Source organism: Antechinus flavipes, chromosome 2 (assembly GCF_016432865.1).
Source record: "Antechinus flavipes isolate AdamAnt ecotype Samford, QLD, Australia chromosome 2, AdamAnt_v2, whole genome shotgun sequence".
NCBI lineage: Eukaryota > Metazoa > Chordata > Mammalia > Dasyuromorphia > Dasyuridae > Antechinus > Antechinus flavipes.
Window position 1 is genome coordinate 41,736,847 of NC_067399.1, and position 24,678 is coordinate 41,761,524.

The 24,678-nt window shown below is 44.4% G+C and overlaps 1 protein-coding gene across 5 annotated transcripts in view; it reads left to right on the forward strand.

Annotated features, from left to right (window-relative positions):
• The window catches only part of LOC127547651 (hydrocephalus-inducing protein-like), a 66,920-nt gene that overhangs the window by 21,185 nt on the left and 21,057 nt on the right, over positions 1–24,678 (forward strand). For 4 of the 5 annotated variants that reach the window (XM_051974602.1, XM_051974600.1, XM_051974603.1 and 1 more), the window contains 13 exons: positions 144–285; positions 4,688–4,862; positions 7,139–7,771; positions 9,420–9,641; positions 11,814–12,025; positions 12,803–12,985; positions 14,045–14,164; positions 15,583–15,742; positions 15,814–15,986; positions 18,182–18,380; positions 20,248–20,347; positions 21,681–21,783; positions 22,930–23,098. In XM_051974602.1, the coding sequence (XP_051830562.1) occupies positions 144–285; positions 4,688–4,862; positions 7,139–7,771; positions 9,420–9,641; positions 11,814–12,025; positions 12,803–12,985; positions 14,045–14,164; positions 15,583–15,742; positions 15,814–15,986; positions 18,182–18,380; positions 20,248–20,347; positions 21,681–21,783; positions 22,930–23,098 (2,591 nt within the window). The remainder of the gene's footprint in view (positions 1–143; positions 286–4,687; positions 4,863–7,138; positions 7,772–9,419; positions 9,642–11,813; positions 12,026–12,802; positions 12,986–14,044; positions 14,165–15,582; positions 15,743–15,813; positions 15,987–18,181; positions 18,381–20,247; positions 20,348–21,680; positions 21,784–22,929; positions 23,099–24,678) is intronic. The other variant, XM_051974601.1, reaches the window with a different exon arrangement.

The window sequence follows — 24,678 nt, forward strand, 5'->3', positions numbered from 1 at the left end:
GCCAGAATCCAGACAACTTGGTCAAAGATTAAAGCCCTCCCCGGCTCGGCCAACTGCCTATCAGCGTGACCTCGGAGGGGCTCCAAGCCCTCAACCAGCATTGTCTTTCCAGGGATTTACGGGTTTCTTCTTTCCCTCAATAGAGCAGGAACAGCAGGAAATGATTGCAAAAGAGAAGGCTCGTCTGCAAAAGATGGATGAGGAGGAGTACGATGCCCTAACGGAGGAAGAGAAATTGATGTTTGACATGGAAATTCTGCAGGCTATTCGCGAACGGAAAAAAAGGTCTGTGACTCTAAGATGATGAAGGCAGGTCCGGGGCGGTCGTCCTCAGGGGCTTCTGACTCTAGGCTGGCACTCATTGCTGCTTCCCAGTTCGTGGTGGATTCTCAGGACCCTGTGACACCCCCAGCCCCATCCCACTGCATCCTCCTTTCTCTCCCCCATTTACACTCCATCCTTCCTGCAGTCAGCAGCAAGAGTGGGGCTGATGGGACCCTCGGCCTACAAGGAACAAGTGGAGAGCCTGGCGAGGGGAGCCCCCCAGATCAGCCTGAGTCACAGATCAACAAGGGCTTGCATTCCCCAAGCCCCAGGCTGGTGTGCCTCCCCGCCCCCACCCCAGGCCACCCCCGCTCCTCCAACCCTGGCTGACCACAGCAGAGGCTAGACCTGGTAGGGAGCTTTGTGAACATTAGCTCCTTGATCCTCACGGCCCTGGGAGGAGGCACTGTTATTTTACCCATTTCACCCTGGAGGAAGTGGAGGGCGTTATCCTGGGAGGGTCACACAGTAAGTGTTGGGACAAAATTCAGACTTAGGTCCTGAATTCAGCTTCCCATCTCCAGGTTGCAGCTGTTTTCCCCTGGGACCATCAAACTGCCGAATGTTCAAACTCTGAGAATCACAGAATAGTTGATAGCAGATCCCTGGCTTAGTCGGACCAGTCAGCCCCTCGTGCATCCTGAGGAAGATAGTGGCTCTCTTGCTAAACCAGACAAGAGGAAGGATAGAGAAAATTTCCTCTAACCATCATTTGGCACTGATTTGAGACTTCTGGGCTTAGAAATTTACCTGGGGCCCTGAGGAGTGGAAGGCTATTCCCAATCAGACAGGAAGCTCTAACCTAGGACCCTCTCATTCAGTGCTCCAACTGCTATGGCCCTCTGTCTTGAATTCATCCTGCCTGTGTTTTGTGCATTTGTGATATGGATTTTATACAGGTTCTTTTCTTGGATTTTGTATATTATGTATTTGGGGGTGTTTTTGTGACTTCTTGTGACATCGTACCTATGCTGTACTTAATTTAGCAGATTTTTTTCCCTTTCTCCTCCTGCCACCTTTCTTTTTACAGTTTAAAGTCCTTTTGATTCGATTTGCAAGATATTAGCCAAATATGTTCCTTTTTTGAAGAATATTTTTTCAAATTGCATGTAGAAACAATTTTTGTATTTGTTTTTTTCAAATTTTGAGCTCCAAATTCTCTCCCTCCTTTCCTCTATTCACCCCTCTTTGAGATGATAAACAATCTAAGTTATACATGGGTCATCGTTTAAAACATATATCCAAATTAGTCATGTTGTGAAAGAAAATTTAGATCAAGAAAGAAAAACACCAATCTGTATTCAGACTCCAATAGTTCTTTCTCTGCAGGGAGATAGCATGTATCATCATGAGTCCTTCGGTTTGTCCTGGATCACTGTATTGTTGAGAATAGCTAAGTCATTCGCAAGCGATCCTCATACGATATTGCTGCTACTGTACACTCCATTCTCCTGGTTCTCTTCATTTCACTTGTTATCGATTTGTGTAATTCTTTTCAGGTTTTTCTGAAATTATCTTGCTCTTTGTTTTTTATGAAACAATAATTTTCCATCACAGTCATAACGACTTCTTCAGCCATTCCCCAGCTGACGAGTATCCCTTTAGTTTCCAAATCTTTAATGCTACAAAATGAGCCGCCGTAAATATTTTTGTACACATGGATCCTTTTCCTTTGATCCAGTCGAGAAACAGACCCAGGAGTGGTATTGCCGGATCAAAGAACATACACAGTCTTACAGGCCTTTGGGCATAATTCTAAATTGCTTTCTAGAGTGGTTGGATCAGTTCACAACTCCACCAATGATGCCCAAAAACATTTCTTGAGTGTCTTCATTAGGTATGCTCCATTCCTGGCCTGCAGTCCATCATTCCCATATTTTAAGCTCTGGTTCAGAAACCTAAATCCATTCTCAAACATCATCTTCTCATCTGTCTTTTTTCAGTTTACTTCATAGAATTGCTTTCTTTTATGCATTCTTTGCCTTCAGAGAGCAGCAGTGATTAAAATACCATCTGGTCTCTATGGTCTTCAAATTCTCACCCAAGAGTCCTTAAGTATTCAGCAGGGTTTTCTAGGCTCTCCAGGAAAGAACAGTTGTTCCCCTGTGAGCACTATTTGAATGGTTCAAAGAGTATGGAGATATTCTCTCTTACTCTTGGAATCCAGGCCCACCCCTTCCCCAAAGCAACCAGGCAGCTGTCTCAGTGAGCACTCAGGCAGGATGCTGACCATGGCTACTTCTCCCTTCTCCCTCGTTTCACCATGGGATGATCCTTCATCCATCTACCTCTGTGAGCATCCTAGGAGGACGAGCAGGTGCTCCCTCTATCTCCCTCCATCTTCCTCCCTCTCCCTCCATCTACTTGCCAGACCTTCAGTAGCTTTCTCCTCCTTTCCCTCTCCAGCCTTCTGACACAGGTCATTTCTTATCTGCATCTTCCTCTTTATTCCTACATGGAAGTGCCTTCTTCAGCTGGTTTGGTTTGGGGGGCTTTGGGAGGAACACTTTATCATCCCCCAAAACACGGAAAAGGGAGAGGCTGCCCTTAGAAGGGCATATATTATAAATGGATTCAGTTATTCAGTTAAAAAAAAAAGAACAAATGTAGAAGTAGATTTGAAAGCTAATAATTTGCCACAGATAAACATATTTTTAAAAATTAGATACAGATTAAGGAAGGAGGGAATGGAACAAAAATTAATAGTGAGACTCAGCTACCTCCAGCAATTTGAACAAAGGAACCCATCTCTATGCAGACCACTCTTCATAAACTGGGTTCCCCTAGATTCGCATAGAGGGAAATAATGATGGGGGCCCAGTGTCTTAGGGTTGGATTCTGCTTTCACTATAAACAGAAGTAAGGTTCCCTAATTGACTGAGATTTGCCCAAGATTGTAGAGCACATACCCCCAAGATAAGGTCAATCATATCTATTAGCTCTGTCCTTCAGAAATTGGGTGAGTGACTTACCAGAGCTGGTCCCTCAATGAGGAAATAGAAAGGAAAAAAACTTAAAAGAAAGTCCCTAAAAGAAAAGTAAGGTGAAAAGAACATACTAATAAAGATTTTAATATTCATTTCTTAGGACTATTAAATAAATAAATGCAATAGAAACATAAACAAGCAGGAAAATAAAGGGTTGAGCAGGTTATTTGAAAAGTAAGATTTAAATGGTCTTTAGTTACTTCTAAGTGGGACTATTTTTAAAGTATTTATATTTTATGGACCTAACTGCTCTGGGAAAAAAGGAAAGATATAAATACAAGTTAGTGTAACCTCCATTTAACTGACTGCACTGTATGACAGTTAGTTGTGATTAATTGATCGCATGATTGATTATATAAGAATTTATCAGAAACTCTTAATCTTTTCTTGTCAGAAAAACATCTAATATCTATGCAGAACCATAACTGTGGTAAGCAATCAGGAATTTTTATACCAGGGGACCAGCAATAACAACAATAGCAGGAATGATAATAATTATTATAACACTTTCTAATAAGTTTTACAAGAACTGACTGAGAATCATTATTCTAGGCAAGTTTTCATTGTGCAGATGTAACAACTACAGTAGACTGAATTTACTCTATAGTGATAACAGTATATCCTTTTAAAGCTAATATTCTTTTAAACAAGTTTCTTCTATCAACTTGTTTTCTGGATAGAGGATTCTTCTGCTTTCCATTCTTAAGCAAGTGAGATCCTCAGTCTACTTTGTCTTTCAAATTTTCAAGAGGTATGAAGGTTGGGGATTTTCAATGCTTTTCCTCCTTTCCTTCCTTTCTCTCTCTGTCCCTCTCACCCTCTTTCTCTTCCTTCTTTCCTTCCTTCCTTCTTTCCTTTTCTTTTTTCCTCTCTTTTTTATTTATTTTATCACTCCCTCTCTCTTTCCTCTCTTTCCTCCCTCTCTCTTCCCTTCTTCCTTCCCTCCCTCCCTCCCTCTCTTCCTTCCTTCCTTCATTTCCTTCTTTTCTTCCTTCCTATTGGGAGCTGACAAAGATATCAACTGATATTTAGAATTTCCATAAAACTAGATCTCTCTTCTCACTGTGGCCAGAATATTCTGAATGAATGAAAATGGGAAATAAACTAGGGATGAGAAAAAAATAGAACTAGAGCTATTGGATTTAAAAGCAAAGTGGAATACGGCACAGGCGTTGTCATTTATATCCTAGATCAGCCATTTATTAATTATATGACAGTGGATGAGTCAACCCTTTGAAGTATATTTCCCCATCTAAAAACTGGGCATACCAACAAATTGCTAAATCTACCTCACAGGATTGTTATGAGGAGAGCATTTTGGAGAGCCTAATACAAATAGGAAAAGTTATTCTTAATTAAATATCCCTCTCCTCCAGGAAACAAGAGAAATTAGCTCGGGAACTTCAGGAAAAGAGAATACAGCAGGAACTTGAACGGCAACGTGAGGAGGAAGAGATGAAAAAGAAAAATAAAAGAAAGCGAGAACTCACCAAAGATGAACTTACGACAAAGAAGGGTCTTGGGCAGCGACAGGCCTCTCAGATCCAGGTAGCAGCACATAGGGGAGAGAGAGAGAGACGGTCCCACATTGACATGGAGAAGAGGTCACTGGATCCTTGATCTCAGGCACCCCATTTACAGCACGCTGGGCTCCCCTTCCCTCCTCTAGCCTCCCAGGCAGGAAGAACATGTCTCTGAGGAAAATATAATTACAATAAGTACAATATATAATTATGAGCTATTAAAATAAGGATCTATATGTTTTCAAGAAAAATGCTGGTTAGTATTAGTTATCCTTACAGGCAGAATATACCAGCTTGCAAACAGTATCACTCTGTAAATGCCATCTCATGGTTAGCTGCAGGCTGTTGCCAGACTGGTACACAGACAGGCAGGGTAAAAATCAAGGCCGGTGAGCCAGTTCATATAGACAAAGAAGTCTGTCCTAAGAGAGGATGGAGGCAGAGCATCAGGATGTCCTAGAATGTGTGGGCAAGTTTCAGGGGCTAAGTGAGGCAGATACAAACCCCTCCTTTGTGTTTTCCAGAGTACTGTGGTTAGCCATTACACATTTTACATGCTTCAAGAAGCATCCAGAACCTAAGAAGAAAATGGTCTTAGAATTGGAAGAGTCTCCAAGAGTCTTTCCACTCCTAAGTTCTCTATGACAGGGATATCAAGTAGATCACATGCTGACTTAGAAAACCACAGATTAACCTCCTCTGTATTCTATTATATTTTTATATATTTGGTTAAATATTTCCCATTTAATCTGACCTGAAGTGGGGGACACCATCAGGGTTTTACATGCTAGGAGTTTGCTGATTTTCCAGTCTCTCCTTCAGCAAACTCTTGTGAGAATTCATTTCTTCCAAGATAATAATTTCTATTTCTGAATGACTCATTTCCTTCAGTTATTAAAAGATTACTTTTCTGTCTCCAGCCCTAAGTCTTCCCCACACTTAGCTAACCACCCCCAGTTCCATCAGCCAATCCAGTTCTCATGCATAGTTCCAACCCCTCACCAGTGACTTGTCTCCTTTTTAAATTTTTTATTGTCTACATGTTCTGGCCCCTGGGAGTTCTTTGGTATCAGACCCCACAGTTCAGAGACATGGATCAGCAGCTTGTCTGTAGCTGTGCATCTTAAAGAGCTGTATGGGAATGTAGGAAGTTAGGAGACAGATGGACACACAGTAATCTGTGTCAGGACTTAACTAACAGAAAGAACCCTGGCCTTGCTGACATGAAGCCCAGCCTTCTGTCTACTATTTGTGTTTGTCGTTATCCTTCTATAATGGTGTGCCTGAAATTAGACGCAGGATTCTAAATGGGAGATGACCAGTGCCCTGTTCTGAACCTCTGCTTAGTAATACCACCTAACAAAGACTTATCTATTCATCCATCTGGATTGGCTCAGTTTATTTTTTTCACCTCAAGTATAGAACTTTCTGTTAATCCCTTTTAAAATACATCATGTTCACAGATTCAGCCTTTCCTTCCATCCTGGGTCAAATTAATAGAGGAAAGAAGAATGAAGGGGTTATACCCAACATCCCCGCAAAATAATTTATCAGACTGGCCATCAGACTAACCACTAAATATTGAACAACCAATTTAAGCCAGTTATTGCCTATCAGCTTGATTCTGATTGGTTTTTTAGTGAGCTTTGAATGAAGGAAGACCATTAGGGAATGCTCTTCTCCTCCAACACTTTATCTCACAACTATTATCTTGGCCCACTTGCTTACATATGGCCTAAGTCACCTATTTGACTGGTAACACCTTGCAATCAGTGAGTTTATTTTGGTTTTATTATCTAGGATATGCAATGCTTAACAGAATCATCAGGTGTATAATAACTCAAAAAAGTGAAATATTAATGTTATAACTAATTGATTTTATCCCTTCAACCAAGAGGAGAACTCCAGTTATGATTTTTATGGATTGTAACAGGTGTGCTGGGCCAGCTCAAACTGGTTCTGGAGAACCAATTGTTAAATTTTCAGCATGAGTATGCCTCAAAAAACCAGCAAATGCTACAGATCACGGCTTGATTTATTGTTTTATTGGTTGTCTAATTTAAAAGAGTGGTGTAGGAAATTTTAATAATACAGGCTACACATAAATGGTTATGTCTACTTTTCTTCCCCCCTCAGTGGTACCATTTTATTTTGTTCCTTTAGAATCCTAGAACATTTTTTAGGAAGCCAAATTCTGTCGTCTTCTTTTACTGTTGACCTTTTATCTTCTTTCTGCCCCAGGAATTGGTGCCATTCTAATTAACCTTCGCAGAAATGGTTTAAATATGTGCTTTGTTTTCCTAGGGCATCAGTCTCAATGCCAAAGCAGATGTCAGGTCAGATATAATACTAGAGAGGAAGGGATCAATGAAGGATCAACTATCTGGTGACGACAAAAAGGACGAGAAAAGGAAAAGGAGCAAACAGCAGCTGGGGGAAACGCTTCCCTCACAGACCACTGCAGACCAACTGGAAAGTGAAAGGGATTTATTGAGGGATGCTGAGAAACAGCTGACCCAGAAGTTCAAGGCCTACGAGATGAACCTGAAGGAAATCCAGCAAATCTTGATGTCCTGGGACCGCAAGCAGGGCATCTGGATACCCCACATTGGGACCGAAGATACCCAGCATGAGCCCGAAGAGCAAAGGCAGGCTCCTTCTGGACGAAAGGGCCGGAAGGACCGGGAGAGGGAACGGCAAGAGAGACTGGAGAAGGAGCGGGCGGAAAAGGAGCGCCTGGAGAAGGAAAAGGCCGAGAAGGAGCGCCTCGAGAAGCTCAAGGCCATGGAGGAGAAGAGCGATGGGGAGGTGGAAGAAGAAGACCATGAAGGGAAAAAGGACTTTGGGGTACCCTGCTTGGACTTCCAGCCAGTGGTCTCCGAGGAGTTCAACTGGAGGCATATCATGGAGACGGAAAAGTTGCCGAGCGTGGAACAGGTAAGAGCACCTTTTCTGGCCCAGAGAATAGGGAAGCATCTTATTGTGGCCAACTGGTCTACCAGGGAGATCCTCCTCCCAAAACTGGGAGCTGTCCCACAACATAACCTTCCACTTTTTCTTTAGACATCCATTCATTCTCCTAAGCCTTCAGGAAGGACAATGCGATAGTTACCGTGTAAACCCAGGTGGCCCAAGGAACCCATTCCTGATTCACAAAAAGCTAATTTGGGATAGACTCTTTGAAGAATGATTGGATTTGGGGCAAGTAAATGTAGATAGAGGCTAGCCTTACAGCTAGAGTAGCAGCAATCTGGGTAATGTGGTTTGAGAAGTAACAAAAAGGTCTCCTGCCACAAAGCTCACTTTCACTTGCCTCCCGTTGGTGTCTGAAATTCTACCATTTGATGTAGATTAAAATTTTTTTATGTTTTTAAAAGCTATAGAACTTATCAGTTGTAATTCTGGTAAGTTAAAGCATTATATCTCCAGAATTCCTCTACTAAACTGTAGATTCTCCCCGCTCCTGGGAGCAGACAATAATCAAAGAGCTTATCAGATAACTGAACATTCTCTTGGAAAGCTCCTTTAGAAACAGATAAGTTTTGAGGGACAAAGGGAGAGATAAATTTGGGCATTGCCATATGAAAACAAAAATGCCATTACACTCAAAGTGAATTAGAGGAAAGCTAACAGAAGAAATAAAATGGAAAGACAGTAGAGGCAAATTTTGTCTCCTTTACAATCTTTCCTTGGTCTGATCTTTATATGAAATACTGTTTTGATCAATGTTTTCTGGTTTTTGCTGTTATTTTTATAGAATTCTTCTAAAATCATTTCCTTGTCTTGTTTTTTTACACCTTTCCCTTTACATGTTATGTTAGAAATAAGAAACTCATTGCATAGTGTATTGGCTATCATTGAGAATAAATAGTTCTTCCGATTTTCTTGACCACAAGCCTCTAAAGTCCAGAGTCACAAGTTTAATTGCAAGTGATACTGGAAATCAACTGGTAGACCTCCAAGGTTATTCACCTCCTAGAGCAAAGCATCTTAAATTCTGGGTCATGGTGCCATATGGAGTCTCATAACTGAATATAGGAGCTGTGAAATTGATTTATTATAAGTCAATGTTTGATAGATATACCTATATACTTGGAGTATACTTTTTTGAGTTCCAAATTCTTTTTGTTTCTTCCTCCCTTCTTCTTCCCCCACTCCCAGTTAGCTAGCAGTTTGGAATAGATTAAAACATTTTCATATTAGTCATGTTATGAAAGAAAACAGACCCCCCCAAAATATAAAGTGAAAAATAGTATGCTTTGATCTACGTTAGATCTTCCTCTGGAAGTGGATAACATTTTTCCTAAGTCCTTTTTACATTTAACTGTTTGCTATAAATTTGAGAATTAAGACCATTATCAAATACTTGTTTTAAAAGTTCCCATTTTTATAGTCATTTTTTAAAAGTTGAGTTTTTCTCCTAATAGTGATCCATTTTCTTTTTCTTGTAATACTCTCCCCTTGACCTATGGCCAAGACCAGTCCATCCTGGCCACTGGCCCAATAACCAAGACTCAACTGGGATTGAGAGAAAACAAGGTCGGGGCCAAAGCAGGCTTGGACTCAGTGCAAGGTTTTCTTCTAGATGACAGAGATCCTGGAAGCTGGGGTCACAGAGTTGCCCATCCCTCCTCCCGCCTTATTCTCGATGATCCCGTTCCCACCGAAACGAGTGCCAGTGGTCATGTCAGACATCCTTAAACATTTCACTTTTGTCGTCCCGGCCTCCGAAGACGCAGCCACTTCGGATGACAAGAAGGAGACAGAGAGTGAAGCTGACGCTTCTACCAGCACCCCCACAGCGAAGGTAAAAATGGGGCCTTCTGCCCTGTTCTCACCTGCTTCAGGTGGGTGGCAATTGGGCCTCCCCTTCTGATAGGTGGGTCCAGGGAGTGAGAGGGGTTATGGGACCCCTCCTAATGCAGGGGCACCTGCCTTCAGGGGGCCAGAGAGGGAGGGTGATGGAAGCACAGCTGGGAACCTCTTGTAGTCACTAATCATTTCTGCCAAGTACTAACTTGGACTGCTTCTCTGCTTCTGAAGGACTACTAAGGCTATCAGCATCCTCTGATTTCCGTTTCTCAGCCCTGGTTACAATTCTGCTCATGAGTTAGCAAAAAGCACAAAATAAAAACATCTGTTTGGAGAGAAAACACAAATCTCACAAGCACTTTACTGGAACCCCCACCCCTGCCCCAGATGCTGGAGTTGCCTGCCAGGTCACCTAGCCTTTCTGTGTCCCAATTTAATTTTTTGGGGTTAGTGTAAGAGTACTTCCCCCAGACAATAACAAAAAGGTTCGATTCTTGCTTCTGGACTCTTCCTGCAGCAATTGTTTTCCATAGATAAAAATTCCATAGGAAGTGATAGGAAACCGTATCTATTTCTATATCCATTTCCCACTTTTCAATAGCAGTAGCTTTTTCCTGATTTCCTACTTTCCTAGGGAAGAGAAGCTGGACCCTTGATTTCATCAATATAGGGAACTCCCAAGTGAGGAGACTCCTTTTACCAATGCAGAACAGTCCTTTTTCTACAACTCAGAGAGCTGCCCTATGCGTTAATGAGTTAGATAACTTACCCAGGGATCTCTTTTCCTTATTTACTGTATCTTTTCCTTGTCTTTATCCTTTGTTCCAATTTAACTTTAATTGATTTTTATGTAAGAAATCATTCATCTGACTATATGTAGACATTTGATTCAGACACGGCTCCCACATTGGTAACCATTAGTTTACTATTCATTATAAAATAGCCAGTTTTCTTCTTTATGTTTTTTTTTTGGTGCTTATCATTTCTAATGCACCCTTATACTTTTCTTGAAGGAAATTTTCATCATACATAATGTCCCAGATTTAATAGCTTTAATAAACTTTAATTGTTTAAAATAGCACTAAGATTCCTGGAACACACTATTTATATGTACACATAGAATTATATCTAATTTCACTTGAAATATGTATATGTATATTGGTGTGTATTTTATTTGATAATCTTATCAATTCCCATGGCTTCAGTTTTCATCTTTATGCTGATGATTCTCAAATCTACTTATCCAGCCCTTATACCTCAGCTGACTTCCAGTATCACATCTCCACCTGGTTATTAAACTGGACATTCAGTGGACATCCAAAACCAAACTCGTTATCTTGAATTATTGAAGGCAATGCCATTTTCCTAGGCCCCCAGGCTCACTGATTAGGAGTCATCCTGAACTCCTCACTCTCCATGTTCAAGCTAAAGCCAAGACGTATGGATTTCACCTTGGCCACATCTCTTCACCTCTGACACTGCTGCTGCCCTGGTCTGGGTCTTGTCACTTCAGGCTTGGACTATTGCAATAACCTTCAGAGAGAAGGGGCGCGGGGGTGTTCTGCCTAGGAGGGTCCGCCTTCCTCAAGCCCATGCCCAATCCAATTTATCCTCCATTTATCCTCCAATCATTACTATGTAAACTTCAGTGACTTCCTATCACCTCCAGGATCAAATATAAATCCTCTGGCATTCGGAGCCTTTGATAAACACACATACACACACATCCTTTTCCAGTTTTTTTCTACCTTATTCCTTGACATATATTCTTTGAGAGTCTTCCAGATTATTAAGTATGGGAAATAGGGTTTGAACCCAGCTGCATCCCAGCACCCTCTTTACCTTGATCTTTCCATGGCCTGGCCCTCTCTGAGCTCAAGCTCCATGTGGCATTTTTCCTTCCCAAGTAACTCTAGTTACTAAAGTAATCGCTGAGCATCTTCCTTGGTGGAAAGGGCGCCAAGTGCCCTGAACACCAGGCATCCTCCGGCGTCCTCAAGGTCCCAATGGCTGAAGGGTGGGATCCTGCCTTTCACTAAGGCCCCCTCAGCCCTGTGGATCTGTTCATCCGAGATGCTCAGCAGCAGCATACAATGCATTATTTGAAGGTTTCCTGCGTCTTGCTTTTTATTTTTGTCTTGTTTTAAATTGCTGTTCTTCCTTTGAGACGCAAGAAGAGCAGCAGATCATAACAAGTAAAGGTCGCTCGAGACTGAAAGATAAAAGCGAAACACTCCGAGAATCCACCAAGGAAAAGCGCACACGGGCAGGGACTAGCAGGAAGATGCCTCAGGTTCTGCCCGTGCCATCCATCACTCCCCTGACAGGCTTGGACCAGAGCACCTTCACAACCCGGCAGGTGCAGGAGAAAATCACGAGGTGGGCCGCCATGCTAAGGAAAAATGGAAATTCCCAGAGTGGTGAACGTCACTGCCCCTGTGCCTAGTGGGGCAACACAGCTGGGCCCGGGGATCCTCTCAGAGTGCTATGGGACCAGTGGGGGATCTGATGGGGTCTGGGGGGCCCATGAAAACACAACCCAATTCAACAAACGCAGATTGAATACCTATACTTTGTGAGGCTCAGAGAGGGACAAAAATAGTGACAGTCACTGGGATTTTAGAGCTTTTTGGGGGTGGCCAACTGGACAAATGGTGGATGTCATTACTAACCCCATTTTATAGACAAGAAAACTGCGCTGGAAGTTAATGTGTTCATCAGGGTCACATAGCTAGTAAAAGTCTGAAGTGGGCTGGGAACTCAAATATTCCTAACTCTAGGTCCACTGCTCTGTTCACTGTCTCACTTAATTGCCTACTTAGTGTTCCTGCCACTCTGGACAAGTCACTCTCTTTGAGTTTCCATTTCCTTGTCCGTGTCCTTATCTAGAAAACAGAAACAAAAATATTTGCGATCCTTACCTCACAGGATTGTTATGAGAAAAGTATTTTCTGAATGATAAAGCAATTTATAAGCATCGATTGGTATCAGCCTTGTTCTTTAACACAGTTGTTCCGTACCTAAACTGCCATGTCATTGTACAACTTTGTCATTGTCCAAGTTAGTCTGGACCTTATCACTCCTGCCAGATTCCAGCTACATCCAGCCAACAAGGAGAAGATATCCATTCTATAAAATCTACTTGGTCATTTCCAGGTTGAACAATTTCCGTTGGATCATCCCGGCCCTTGGAGAAGTGGTGCTCCGTGTACACTTCGCCTCCAATGAGACTGGGATCTTTGACCAGACCTTCAACTTTGAGGTCCTTGGAACTCGCCGCCAGTATCAACTCTACTGCCGGGGAATTTGCACGTACCCTTCCATCTCCCGAGAAATCAGGTCAGTAGAAGGTATCTGAATACTGATTTTGGTATCTTCTAGAGATCACAGGTTAGATGATCCTGGCTTGTGGAAGGAGCTCAGGAAGCAGATTTACAATTCTAGTGGCTTAGCAAAGAAACAAGATTGGAAGGAAAGCATAAAGATTCTCAAGTCTTTTATTTTTTAAAAGCCATGGGTGTAAGAATATGGACGTCATCATTAAAACTCAAAGGTCTTGACAATTGGGACTCCATTTCCTGGCATCCTCAAGAGAGTCCTTTTCAAAAGATGACTATAAGAGTTCAAAGTTTGTATTTGTGCATAAAACTGTGCAGTAGATTATTTAATGAGACCATCAAACTGAATATAAATTAATCAAGAGACAATCCAATCTCTTTTTTGAGTAAGAAGGGATTATGGACACAAAAATTAAACGGAGGGCTTACCCTAAGAGCCAAGTGGAAAAGATAAGTGATTTTTATTTAGACAACTTTCTCTGAGGTAGCATAGTGTTGTGGAAGACCACAGGACACAGGAATCAGAATACTTGATTAACAGGTCCTATCTTTTCCACTGAGGAAGGGAACTGTGCTAAGTGCTCTACAAGTATCATCTGATTGGATTCTAACAATGATCTTGGGAGAGAGGTGCTTTTTACACTTGAGGAAACTGAGCAGCCAAGGGTTAAGTGACTTACTTGCTCAGGGTCACCTCCCAGTCAGTCTTGGGCCACATTTGAACTCGGAACTTCTCACCTCACTGCCTACTCAGACTCCTTGCCACATTGGACAAGTCACTCTCTTTGAGTTTCCGTTTCCATGTCCTTATTTAGAAAAGAGAAACAAAAATGCTCACAATCCTTACCTTGCAAGATTGTTATGAGAAAAGCACTTTATGAATGATAAAGCAATTTTTAAGCATTGATTATTATCAGATGTCAGCTCCAGCTACTCAGCTGCCTATCTTTGTGAGCTCATACAAGTTATTTAAGTTCTCTGGTCTATTTTCCTCCCCTAGAAGATGAATCTCTAAACTTTGCTCAAGAACTAACATTCCCTGATTCTGCCTTACCATTAGGGTGGTGTTCCCTCATTGGAAAAAGGAAGCAAAACCTGAAGAGATTATCTGTAAGAAATATATAATGAATCAGGAGATGTTCCACTTCGGGCCATTGCTCTGTGGGAAATCCAGAGACAAGTAAGTATCCCATTCACCAAGAAGATCACAAGTTTTGGGGGGGTTCATCCCATTAACATAACATTAAGAGTTGTTTAATATCCTGTTGATGGTTTTTGGCTTTTCTCAAAGCGGGTGTGCTTATTTCCCAGCGTCAGCAAATGCTGGTGTACCTGGGTACCTGTTTATGTGGGGAGAAGGAGGCCCACCGTGTTCCCGGAAAGTGCTCCTGATGGTGGGGCCGGCCCTCCTGGGCTCCCAAGACTGATGAGTGTCTGTTCGCTCCTTCCCCACTGTGCATACACACGGACTCCCCTTTCGGCATGTGTGCATGGCAGAGACTTGCCCCATGGCCTGTTCTCTTTAGGGTTTGCATTTTCTGGCAGCTGACAGCTAGGCACTAAGGCTAGTAGGCTGATGTTTCCTACCTGTGGAGTCTGCTTAATGGTCTGTCCCCAATAGCAATGCTACCCGGCCCTGCTTCAACAAGTATGTTAATCTGGCCAAATATACTGATCGGTGTTCAGGGTGTTAATCACAAGAGTATTGGAAATAATTAAACCAAAAAGATATTTACTCCATAACACAGAAGAAAAATGGAAATTCTAACCCACTTCCATAACTTCAGCAGTGAGCCCCAAGCCTGAGCTTCCTGCCCCCGAGGGTCTCCTGCAGGCCTCCCAGATGGCATGAGGGCCTGGCCAATAAGCAGCGCTGAGCCATCCTGTTTGGTTTTGTTTCACAGAGTCCAGTTCCCAAGGGTAAATGAATAGAGCCAGGCCACTGATCCTGGCCTATTAATTTTCACACCCTTTCAATCACTCCAAAAGCTGCCTTCCCCAAATCAACCAAACAACTCTGATGAAAGACTTGATGAAAGGGCATTTCTTTTGGACAGTATGGTCATCTTTGCCTACCCCATGAGTCCACCGAGGACAGGCGGGCGGGCGAGTTAAGTGCTCTTTCCAAGTGCGCCCAACCAACAAATTTCCTCTTTGATAACAATTGAACTTAGCCCTCTTCTAAGATACCTGACTCAGTTTACCTGCTAGAAGACAACCAGCAGATATTCTGAGCATAAACACGCATTAGAAAACATCTCAGTACATAAACGGGACTTGGATCAAAGTCCGGTAGCAAGGAAAACCATTTCGTTGCATCCATAGGGACGTCCCGATGCTGCCGCTGGAGCTGGGGCCTTCTTGGTGAAGGCCGCACACACTCATATCCTTGTACATGTTGTTTTCCCGCCATTCGGTGAACTGAGAATCACCCGCAAATATCTGTTAAATGATTCGTTTTAATTGGCCCAGCAGATGTTAAGTAGCAGCTGTTTACAGAGGTCTGTGCCAGGCCTTGAGTTAATGGGTCAGTAGCCCCCTTCCTGCAGACTAATCTGAGGGCCACCAGTCGCACAAAGTCCTTTTCTGCCTTGTCAGGTACAAGGCAGTCCAGTTCCCAGACAACATGGAGAAGCTAACCATCCTGAACAACTCCCCACTGCCGGCAGAGGTGACCTTCTTTTTCCAGAACGATGTCAAAGCCAACACCTACATCTTGGACCCTCCCATGATGAACCTAAAACCCAACGAAAAGGAGGTAGGAAAGCCCTGGGACGGCTGCCTCGGGGAGCTGGGAAGCCTCGGCCCCTTACTCCGCTGTCCCCTCAGATCCTGTCCGTGTGGGCGTACCCAACCTCGGTGGGCGTCTTTGATGACTCCATTGTCTGCTGCATCAAGGAGAACCCAGAGCCCGCCATCTTCAGAATCACTTGCCAGGGCATCCGGCCGGAGCTGGAGCTGGACCACAAGCAGCTGCACTTCGAGAAGCTGCTGCTCCACAGGTCAGATGCCTATAACCCCAAGGCCCCGGGGTCCCTGCCATGGGGCCCTGGAACTAGCCCTTGCCTCCAGCTTCCTTGGAGACAATGCATTCTGACAGTAAGATTCCTGCTAGCAAAAAAAAAAAAAAAAAAAAAAATGCAGGTCTAGATAAGTGACCTTAGTGAGAGATGGCTTAATGTCTCTGCACCCTAGCTACAGGATGCAAATGGAAGGCAACAGCATCTTAGGCTGCCTCAGTTTCCCCATCTGTAACAGCGAATTATTGGATCCAGGATGCCCAGAAACTCAGGGCAGTTTTGACGACAGGAGCAGGATCTGGTATTTGGAGCAGGAAGGAAATCCCCAGCCCCCATTCTGGAAGGTTCGCCCTGACCACTGCACCATGCTGCCAGTCATTAAACATTTATTGAATACCTGCTGTATTTGAGGTGGGGCAGCTCAGGGGGTGCCATTGTGCACAGAGCATCGAGCCTGGAGTCGGGAAGGCTCATCCTTCTGAGTTGAAATCCAATTTCAGACACTTCCTTGCTTTGGGACCCTGAGCTGGTCACTTCATCCTGTCTGCCTCAGTTTCCCCATCTGCAGAATGGGCTGGAGAAGGAAACGGCAAACCCTTCCAGCATCTTTTCCAAGAAAACGTGACTGAAAAATGACTGAACACCAACAATGTACGTGACACTGAGGGCTCTCAAGGGACCCGTGTCACATCTAATGGAGAGACAACAAAGCTAACTGGGGGATAAATTGGAAACACTCCACAGAGAGAAGGCGCCAGACTTAGAGGGATTGGGTAAAGCCTCCTACAGGTCTTTTGCCTTTATTGTCTTCTTGATCCCTAATTGAGCTGCTACCTGCAGGACTGGTCTTATCAAATAGGCATTTTCCTATTTCATGGTGGTATGATTTGATGGGCACTGGGCCAGTACCCATGCCTTCCCCCACCATACCTCACACTGCTGAAGGGTCACCATTAGTGTTACATGACTTTGGACCGCAAAAGCTTCTCCTTCCTCAGAGCGCTCTCCTTATTCTTCAGTCATTTTTCAGTTGAGTCCAGCTTTTCATGACCCTATTTAGAATTTTCTGGACAGAGATACCGGAGTGACTTGCCATTTCCTTCTCCAGTTCATTTTACAAAACTGGAAACTGAGTAAAGTGACTTGCTGAGGGTCACACAGCCAGTGTCTGCGGCTGGATTTGAACTCAGAGACTGGGTGCTCTGTGCTCTGTAGGGCCCCCCGCACCTGCTTGACTGTAACGGCCTCCTCTCCCTACTCCTGCAGGGGTAAGATTAGTTAACAAGGAGCTGAGAACAAGACTTAGAGGAAAGGGACCCAGAACGGATGCTGGGGTGGGAGTGGGGGGTGTGGGGAGCCTTCCCATGCAGTATCATGGGGGTCGCCCTAAAGAGAAGTGTCATAGGCAGGTAGAATTCCCTATGCGCCTCACACTCAGCAGGTCCAATGCAGAGCTCATTCTCCTTCCCTCCAGCTCCCTTCTTAAGTATCATTTCACATGAGGGTCTCCCTCAGTTCTCCCCTCCAACCTTGGCTACTTGGATATCTGACCCAGTTGGGCCTTTGCCTCGTAAACCCAAGAGGCTCCTTTTGGCCTCTAGGATTGAATATCAAGTCCCCCATTTAACATTCAGGACCCTCTACAGTCCAGCTCCTTCCTTCATACCTTTGCCATCTTTCTATTCCTCTCTGCTCAGACCCAGCCACCCTGCCTTTCTGATGGAGCTCTCCCCAGTACTCTCCTGCTTCTGGTCCTTCTCCCAAGCTGCCCGCCCACTCCATGGCTGGAGTGCTCTGCCTCCTTCTGGACCCCTTCCCCACTCAGTGCAAATGCTGCCTTCTCCAGGAGGGCTTGGTGGTCCCTCCCCTTCTGTGACCACCCATCTACACCCCAGAGGGCTTGGTGGTCCCCGCTTCTCCCTCCTCCGGCCTTCTCTCTGAGATGACCGCCCATGTACGCCTCAGACGCCTTGCTTTGTGCTCCCCGCTTTCTATGGCCACCCATGTACGCCTCCTGGTCACATGCTCACTGGATGTGCTCTAAGGGCAGGGGGTGTCTGTAACCCTGACCCCGCCAGGGCACGCACTAAGTGCTGACCGGCGGCTGGATTTCGGTCCTCCGCAGAGAACGGGGAGCAGCGTCCCTGACCGTGACGAGCATCTTGTGGTCTCTGCAGGAGAGATACCAAGGTGATTTTCATGCGGAACGTCACGGCGCTGCCCGTGGCCTGGAGGGTCGGCAGTCTGGAGCACCTCGGGGAGGACTTCAGCATCTCCAAAGTGCAGGGGATCATCCAGCCTGGCAACGAGTACAGCCTGCAGATCCACTTCCAGCCCACCAAGGCCGTCAACATCAAGAAGGCCATCCGGCTAGAGGTGAGTCCGGCCCCTGGGGCCGTGAATAGCACCAGCCCGATGGCTCCCAGAGGCTGCACGTGGGCCCTCAAGATACATTTCTTCAGCTTTCGGTTTTTATGTTTGCTTTGAAATGATAAAAGATCATTTCCACTCCCATGCTCTCTTCAGCACCATGTGATGTGAAGGGTCAAAGGCTAATCAGATGCATGGTGATAATAATAAGTAGGTGTCTAATAATAGCTTACACTAGACATGGCGTCCCAAACCCTGACCTCAAATAAGCACTTAGAGCTGCATGAAGATTCAGTGACATCGCTGCAAACAATTTTGCATGATTTCTTTGACCTTATCCCAGCCCCATTAGGTGGGTGTTGCTTTTGTCCCCATTTTACAAATGAATAAACTAAACTGAAGTTTATTGATTAGTCCAGGGCCACATATCTAGTGAATTGCTAAGGCAGAATTTGAGCCTTGAGTCTTTGACTTTCAAGTCCAGAGTCCCAGAGCTGCTGGTGGTGAGCAAGGGATGTAGAAAGAATGGAAGCGATGGTTTGTGCTGATTCAGGGGGGGATCATCCAGAGGTGATGGGATGGGACAGCCCGCTGAATGTTGAGAAGGCCATGGTGTGTGTGAGTGTGGGTATGGGGGGGGGGTGTGTGAGAGAGAGAGAAAGAGAGTAGGGGGAGGTATTGCGGCTCGCCCATAGAAAGCACATGTGGTCTAAGGGTCAACGCAACAACAGCTTATTCCTGGAGTCCCCCGTTGGCAGTTTTTGCTGGTACGAGAGGTCCCCCTCACTTCCTCCCTCGTCTCTGTTCTCTTCATGGCTCTCACAGCCCCCAGGGATCCCCTCTTTTTTCCCTTTGCCATCACTGCATCATCCCATTCACTTCTGGATGCCTCATCCCCCACTGGTCCCTATCAAGTCACCGTGGTGGAGAGAGAGGAAGAAAAGCTGTCCCTAATCACCACACACACGCACACACACACACACACACACACACACACACACACACACGCACACACACAAATTTCCTTCTGAATCTGGACTCTAGTACCACTGTCTGGTCTAGAAATTAATGACTTTCAAGCATCAGCTTCAAGAAGCTTGAGATGTTTAGCCCAAAAAAGAGACAATGCAGAAGAGGCTTGGTCACTGTATCCAAATATGGAGAACGTCGGATGGAAGAGAGATTATACTTTCTCTGAGTAGTTCAAGAGGGTGATTAGTGAATTAAGACCAGTGAGTGGAAGCAGCCAGGAGATGGATTTCAATTCGTGATAAAGAAAAGTTTTCCAATAAGTAATGCCATCCAGCAACATAATAGACACTGTAATGTTATGGTCAGGCAGAGGCTAAGTGACCTCTGCTGTTGGGGGAATCAAGGGGAGCCATAGAGGCATGAGGGGGGGGACAGAATTAAATAATCTCTTCCAACTCAGCAATATTATTGTTCTAAAATTACAAATCACTCCATTTTTCTGTGCTTTGGAGCCCCATTTAGTGTTTTATAAAAGGAAATGTTGGAATGATTTAGCTTCAACAGGACTTTCTATCTGTGGATTTTATTTATTCCTGCTATTTCCCTGGATCTTTCCCATGAAAACCAAACCTTCTCCTCTGCTCAGCTTTAGGCAACATTCCTAGTCTGGAGCAGGCAGTCTCCTGGTAGAATGGCTTTGGGAGAGTGAAGGAATCTGTCACTCAAGGGCCCTAATGCTCCCTTTGCTCAGTAGAGTTCCTAGGGAAGGTTGGAATGAGTTTGGCTCCCAGCCCCGTATTAGGAGGCAGGAGACGAGGAGATAATAATGGAGATGTCAGGGAGGGGTGGTCGGCCACGAATCAGCCCCTCATTAGCCAAGGAGCTTTTCTTTCTGTGACAGGTTTTAGATGCCGAGTATCTCATTGGAGTTGTTCAGATTGAAAACATCCAGATCTTTGCGGAATCATATGACATTGCGTTGGACATCACTTTCCCCAAAGGTATGTTTGCTCCTTCCAGCCAAGGGCATTTCGTCCACCACTGGGGTTTGAGCTTTCATACGCCATCTTTGTAGGGAGGCTCCCTGATGGGGGTCAGTGCTCAGAGCCGAAGCTCAGGACGCTCCTGCTGCCAGACTTTGGGGGCTCACGGTGACCCTCACCACCATCTCACCCTTCCAGACCAGGCTCACCATCAGCAACCACAGCCCCCAGCTCTGAAGCTGGTCAGACCCCCCTGACCAACCCCTCCGAATACCCAGATACATGCATGGTGATCACCTCCATAATGCTCTGGGTATGACACAGTATTTCTAAAATAGCTTTGCAAATCTTAGGGAAGATGTCACCCGGAGCAGCAGCGGGGACTGCTTCTCCAGCTTGAGGTCACAGCACCATGGTCATGGAAACCAGAGCTTCAGAGCCCTTGTCTGCACAATTAATTGATAGCAACTGCTTTCTCGGCCTTTTCAGGGTCCGTCTCTTAGCACCAAGTCTTCATTAGCCTTTCATTCCCCAGCAGGGCCCCTTCTTCTTAGCAACTCTGCCTCCCTGGGCAAATCAAAGGAAGCTCTGGTCTTCTCACCTCCGGCTGTGCTTTGTGTCATTAATAGCGAGAGGCCCAAAGGAATTAAATCACTTCTTAGATTTTAAAATGCAGAAATCGTTCCCCTGAACTCAGAGGAAAGTGGGAAAGTAGGTAGATGGACTGCAAAACTAGGAAAAATGAGGTTTTGCCCCAGAGTATCTTCTAAATATATTCTAGGGTGTCACCTCCGAAGGTAAACCTTGGAATCTGAATTTGATTCATGGTCATCATTTGTCAACTCAATAACGTCACTACTATTAAAACTCCCTCTTTCCCTTCCCCCCCATCTCTGTATCTTTTTGTCTTTCTCTGTGTGTATGTGTCTATATATGTGTGTATATCTCTCTGTCTCTGTGTTTCTGTCTAAATGTATGTGTGTATATCTCTGTCTATCTCTGTGACTTTCTGTCTCTTGATATATATGTATGTATTGATATGTGTATCTCTATCTGTCTCTCTCTCTCTCTCTCTCTCTCTCTCTACATATATATATATAATATATATACATATATATGTGTATATATATATATATATGTATCTCTCTGTCTCTGTCTCTGTATCTCTCTGCCTCCATGTTTTTCTTGTCTCTGTATCTATCTCTCTGTCTCTTGATATACGTGTGTTTATCTTTCTGTGTTTCTCTGTCTCTGTCTCTGTGTCTGTGTCTGTCTCTCTGTCTCTGTGTCTGTCGGCCCCCTCTATGTCTCTCTCCATTTTAATTTCTCCAATCCCTTTCCTAATTATTAGCCGGGAATGAAGGCGCCTTAGATTTTGGTGTGGTTCGAGTGATGGAAGAAGTCAAACAGTTGCTGTCGCTGAAGAACAAAGGAAAATATGAAATTGCGTTCAGGTAACGTTGTATGATTAAGAGGAGGTTTGGGTTGTCTGGTTGGGTTCTGAAGTGCTGTCTCTGGTGGAGCCCATGGTACAAGGGCAGCATTGCCGCTTCAGGGTTATAGTTCTTAGAATATCCAAATAATACAGAAAACAAGAGTGATCCTCGATATTCTCTCACTATGACCTCAGATCTTAAATCACTTTATAGATGGGTCTCCATTGGTGCAAATAAAGACTCCCTTTAAAGTGGTTGAATTACCTGAATGTGTACAGCCTGTTGTCATTGAGCAAGAAGCATTTAACTTGTTTTATATCATTATAACCCCAAACAGCCCAAATATGATGACCCGCAACCACTTCAGAGGAAATCAGTTTTTAAACGAACAGGGGGCTGGCTGGACCTTCCACCTTTTCCTTCAGTGGAAGAAATGACCCCCAAATTGGAATAGAAACCATCCCTTTTAACCACTGTGGTTTAAATGTTGACAATGCAGCAGAGTTTTGCTGCTTTAGAAACTGACTGTTACAGAGAATCGGAACTGAATCTTGAATAAGATCATCATTACATCCAGCATTTAAACAGAGCTTCCAGATTTGCAAAAGTACCTCACAAATGTGATTTCATGTGTTCTTCCCCATGGTCCTGGGAGGAAGGATAATGATTAGCCCCATTTTGTAGACAAGGAAATCTGGGCAGACAGAGGTTAATGACTTGCCTTACAAGGCTACTTTCTTTCAAGTCCAAGGCTCTATCTGCTTCCCCATACAGCTGCCTCTGGGGGTCTAGATCTGAAAAGGAGCTCAGAGCCACTTGCTTATGCGGAAACTTGTCCCTGAGGAGACTGTGACCTGCCCCCCATCAGAAGGCTCCAGCCCTAATTTGCTCATTCCTGAATGTTATTTTTCTTTATGATTGGTATGATAATATTATTGTTATATGGCATCCTTGTGTTTGGTTAAGTTTGTGGTGGTTCTTGCTGTGAGGCAATTGGGGACTTGCCCAGGCCACATAACTGGTAAGTGTCCGAGGCCTGATTTGAACTCGGATCCTCCTGACGATGATCCTCCTGACGGTAGAGAAAGCACCGCACCACTTCACTGCCCTTGTCCCTGTCAGCTGCCTTTGAACTTGATGCTGATTTCTGCCTCTATCCTTCAGCTTCTCCCTGGAGTCCCTGGCACCTCACCAACCCAATGTGCACTCCATCCTGTCTACCCAGCCCAAGAAAGGGTCACTGACCACAGCTGATCGGCCCACCAATGTCCAAGTGATCTTCCGTTCAAAAAAAGAAGTGAAAATTGAGAACAAGCCCATCCTACGCTGTCAGGTGAGATGGCTGGAAGCCAGCCCTGTCCTTTGAACTGGTGCCCTCAGGCCTTTCTTAGGAGGTCTTTCTGTAGGGAGATCACCCCCCATTGAGTCTGAATTTACTTCCAGTTAATATTGGCAGCTAGTTGAAATGAGGTATTAAAAAAGGTGAGTTCACAAATCAAAATCACTGATTTTTTTTTAAGAGTCAAAAGGGGCCCCTGGGACCATCTAGATAATGAGTTATGGGATTTGGGGGCTGGCAGGACCTTAGGAGTCATCATCTCATAGAATATCAGAGTTAGATGGAGTCCTGAAGTTATCTGGTCCAATGCATGAATAATGCCCTCTAAAACGTATCTTTATATGTTATTATCCAGGGTAGACCATTGTTTTGTCGTATCCATGGTCCATCAACAAAAATTTACTAAGCACCTACAATATGCTATACATTGTGTTAGAAATAAGGGATTCAGAGAAAAAAAATGAAACAGTCCCTTCCTCTGAGCAGAGGAAGACAGGGATATACATAAGATATACAAAACCAAAAGATAAATGTCCAGGGGAAGCATTATTGGCTGGTATTAGGATGAAAAGCTTCCTATAACAGGTAACATTTAAACTGGGCTGCCAAGGAAGCAAAGGATTCTGAGAAGCGAAGGTGAGGAAAAGAGACTTGGTGACTAGGCTTGGATGACAGTCAGTGAAAAAGCCCACAGACAGAGGAAGGGAGAGGAATGGCAAGAAGTCTACTTTAGATGGACTGAAGGACCTGCAGACATAGGTGAGAGCTGAGCTGAAGAGGCTGTAAATTCTCCCACAGGTAGCAGGGAACCCTTGGAAATTATCGAGGCAGGAAGTCAGGTAGACAGGGCCATCCTTTAGGACCATCAGTTTGGCAGCTGTGTGGAGGGAAGTTTGGAGAGGTGAGGGACTGGAGAATGAAGAGAACAACTAGAGCTGCTGCAGTGGTCTAGGGAAGAGTATGAGGGTCCAACCTAGACTAAGGACCATGCGAATGGGTGAAGGGGCTAGATAGGGGAGCTTGGCAATCAAGACAGAGGAGGCAGGAGCAGGGGAGGATTCCATGGTGCTAGAATGATGGTACCCTCAATAGTAATAAGAAATCTTGGAGGAAGAGTGGGTTGGGGAAAAAAAGTAACAAATTCTGTTTTAGACATATTGAGTTTGAGATGTCTGGATGATACTTAATTCCAAATGTCCAAAAACCAGTTGTTGAAGGAAGATGAGCTCAGGAGAGAGACTTGGGATGGATATCTAATTCATTTTTGTAGATATGATCATTAAATACTGGCAGTTGATGAGATTACCAAGAGAGGATTTACAGCTAGAACAGAAGAGGGCCCGGGACAGAGCCTTAAGGTATGGATGAAGGTCCAGCAAAGGAAGTAAGAAGAAATGGTCAGAAAGGTAGAAGAACCAAGAGGGCACAGAGTGCTCAAGGAGAAAGGATAATTGACTCTACTAGGTCTTTCAGAGCTTGAGAAAAGGCTTGGCAATTAAAAGCTCACTGCCAACTTTGGAAGGATCAGTTTCAGTCAAATATGGAAGTCAGAAGTCAGATGACAAGGGGTGGAA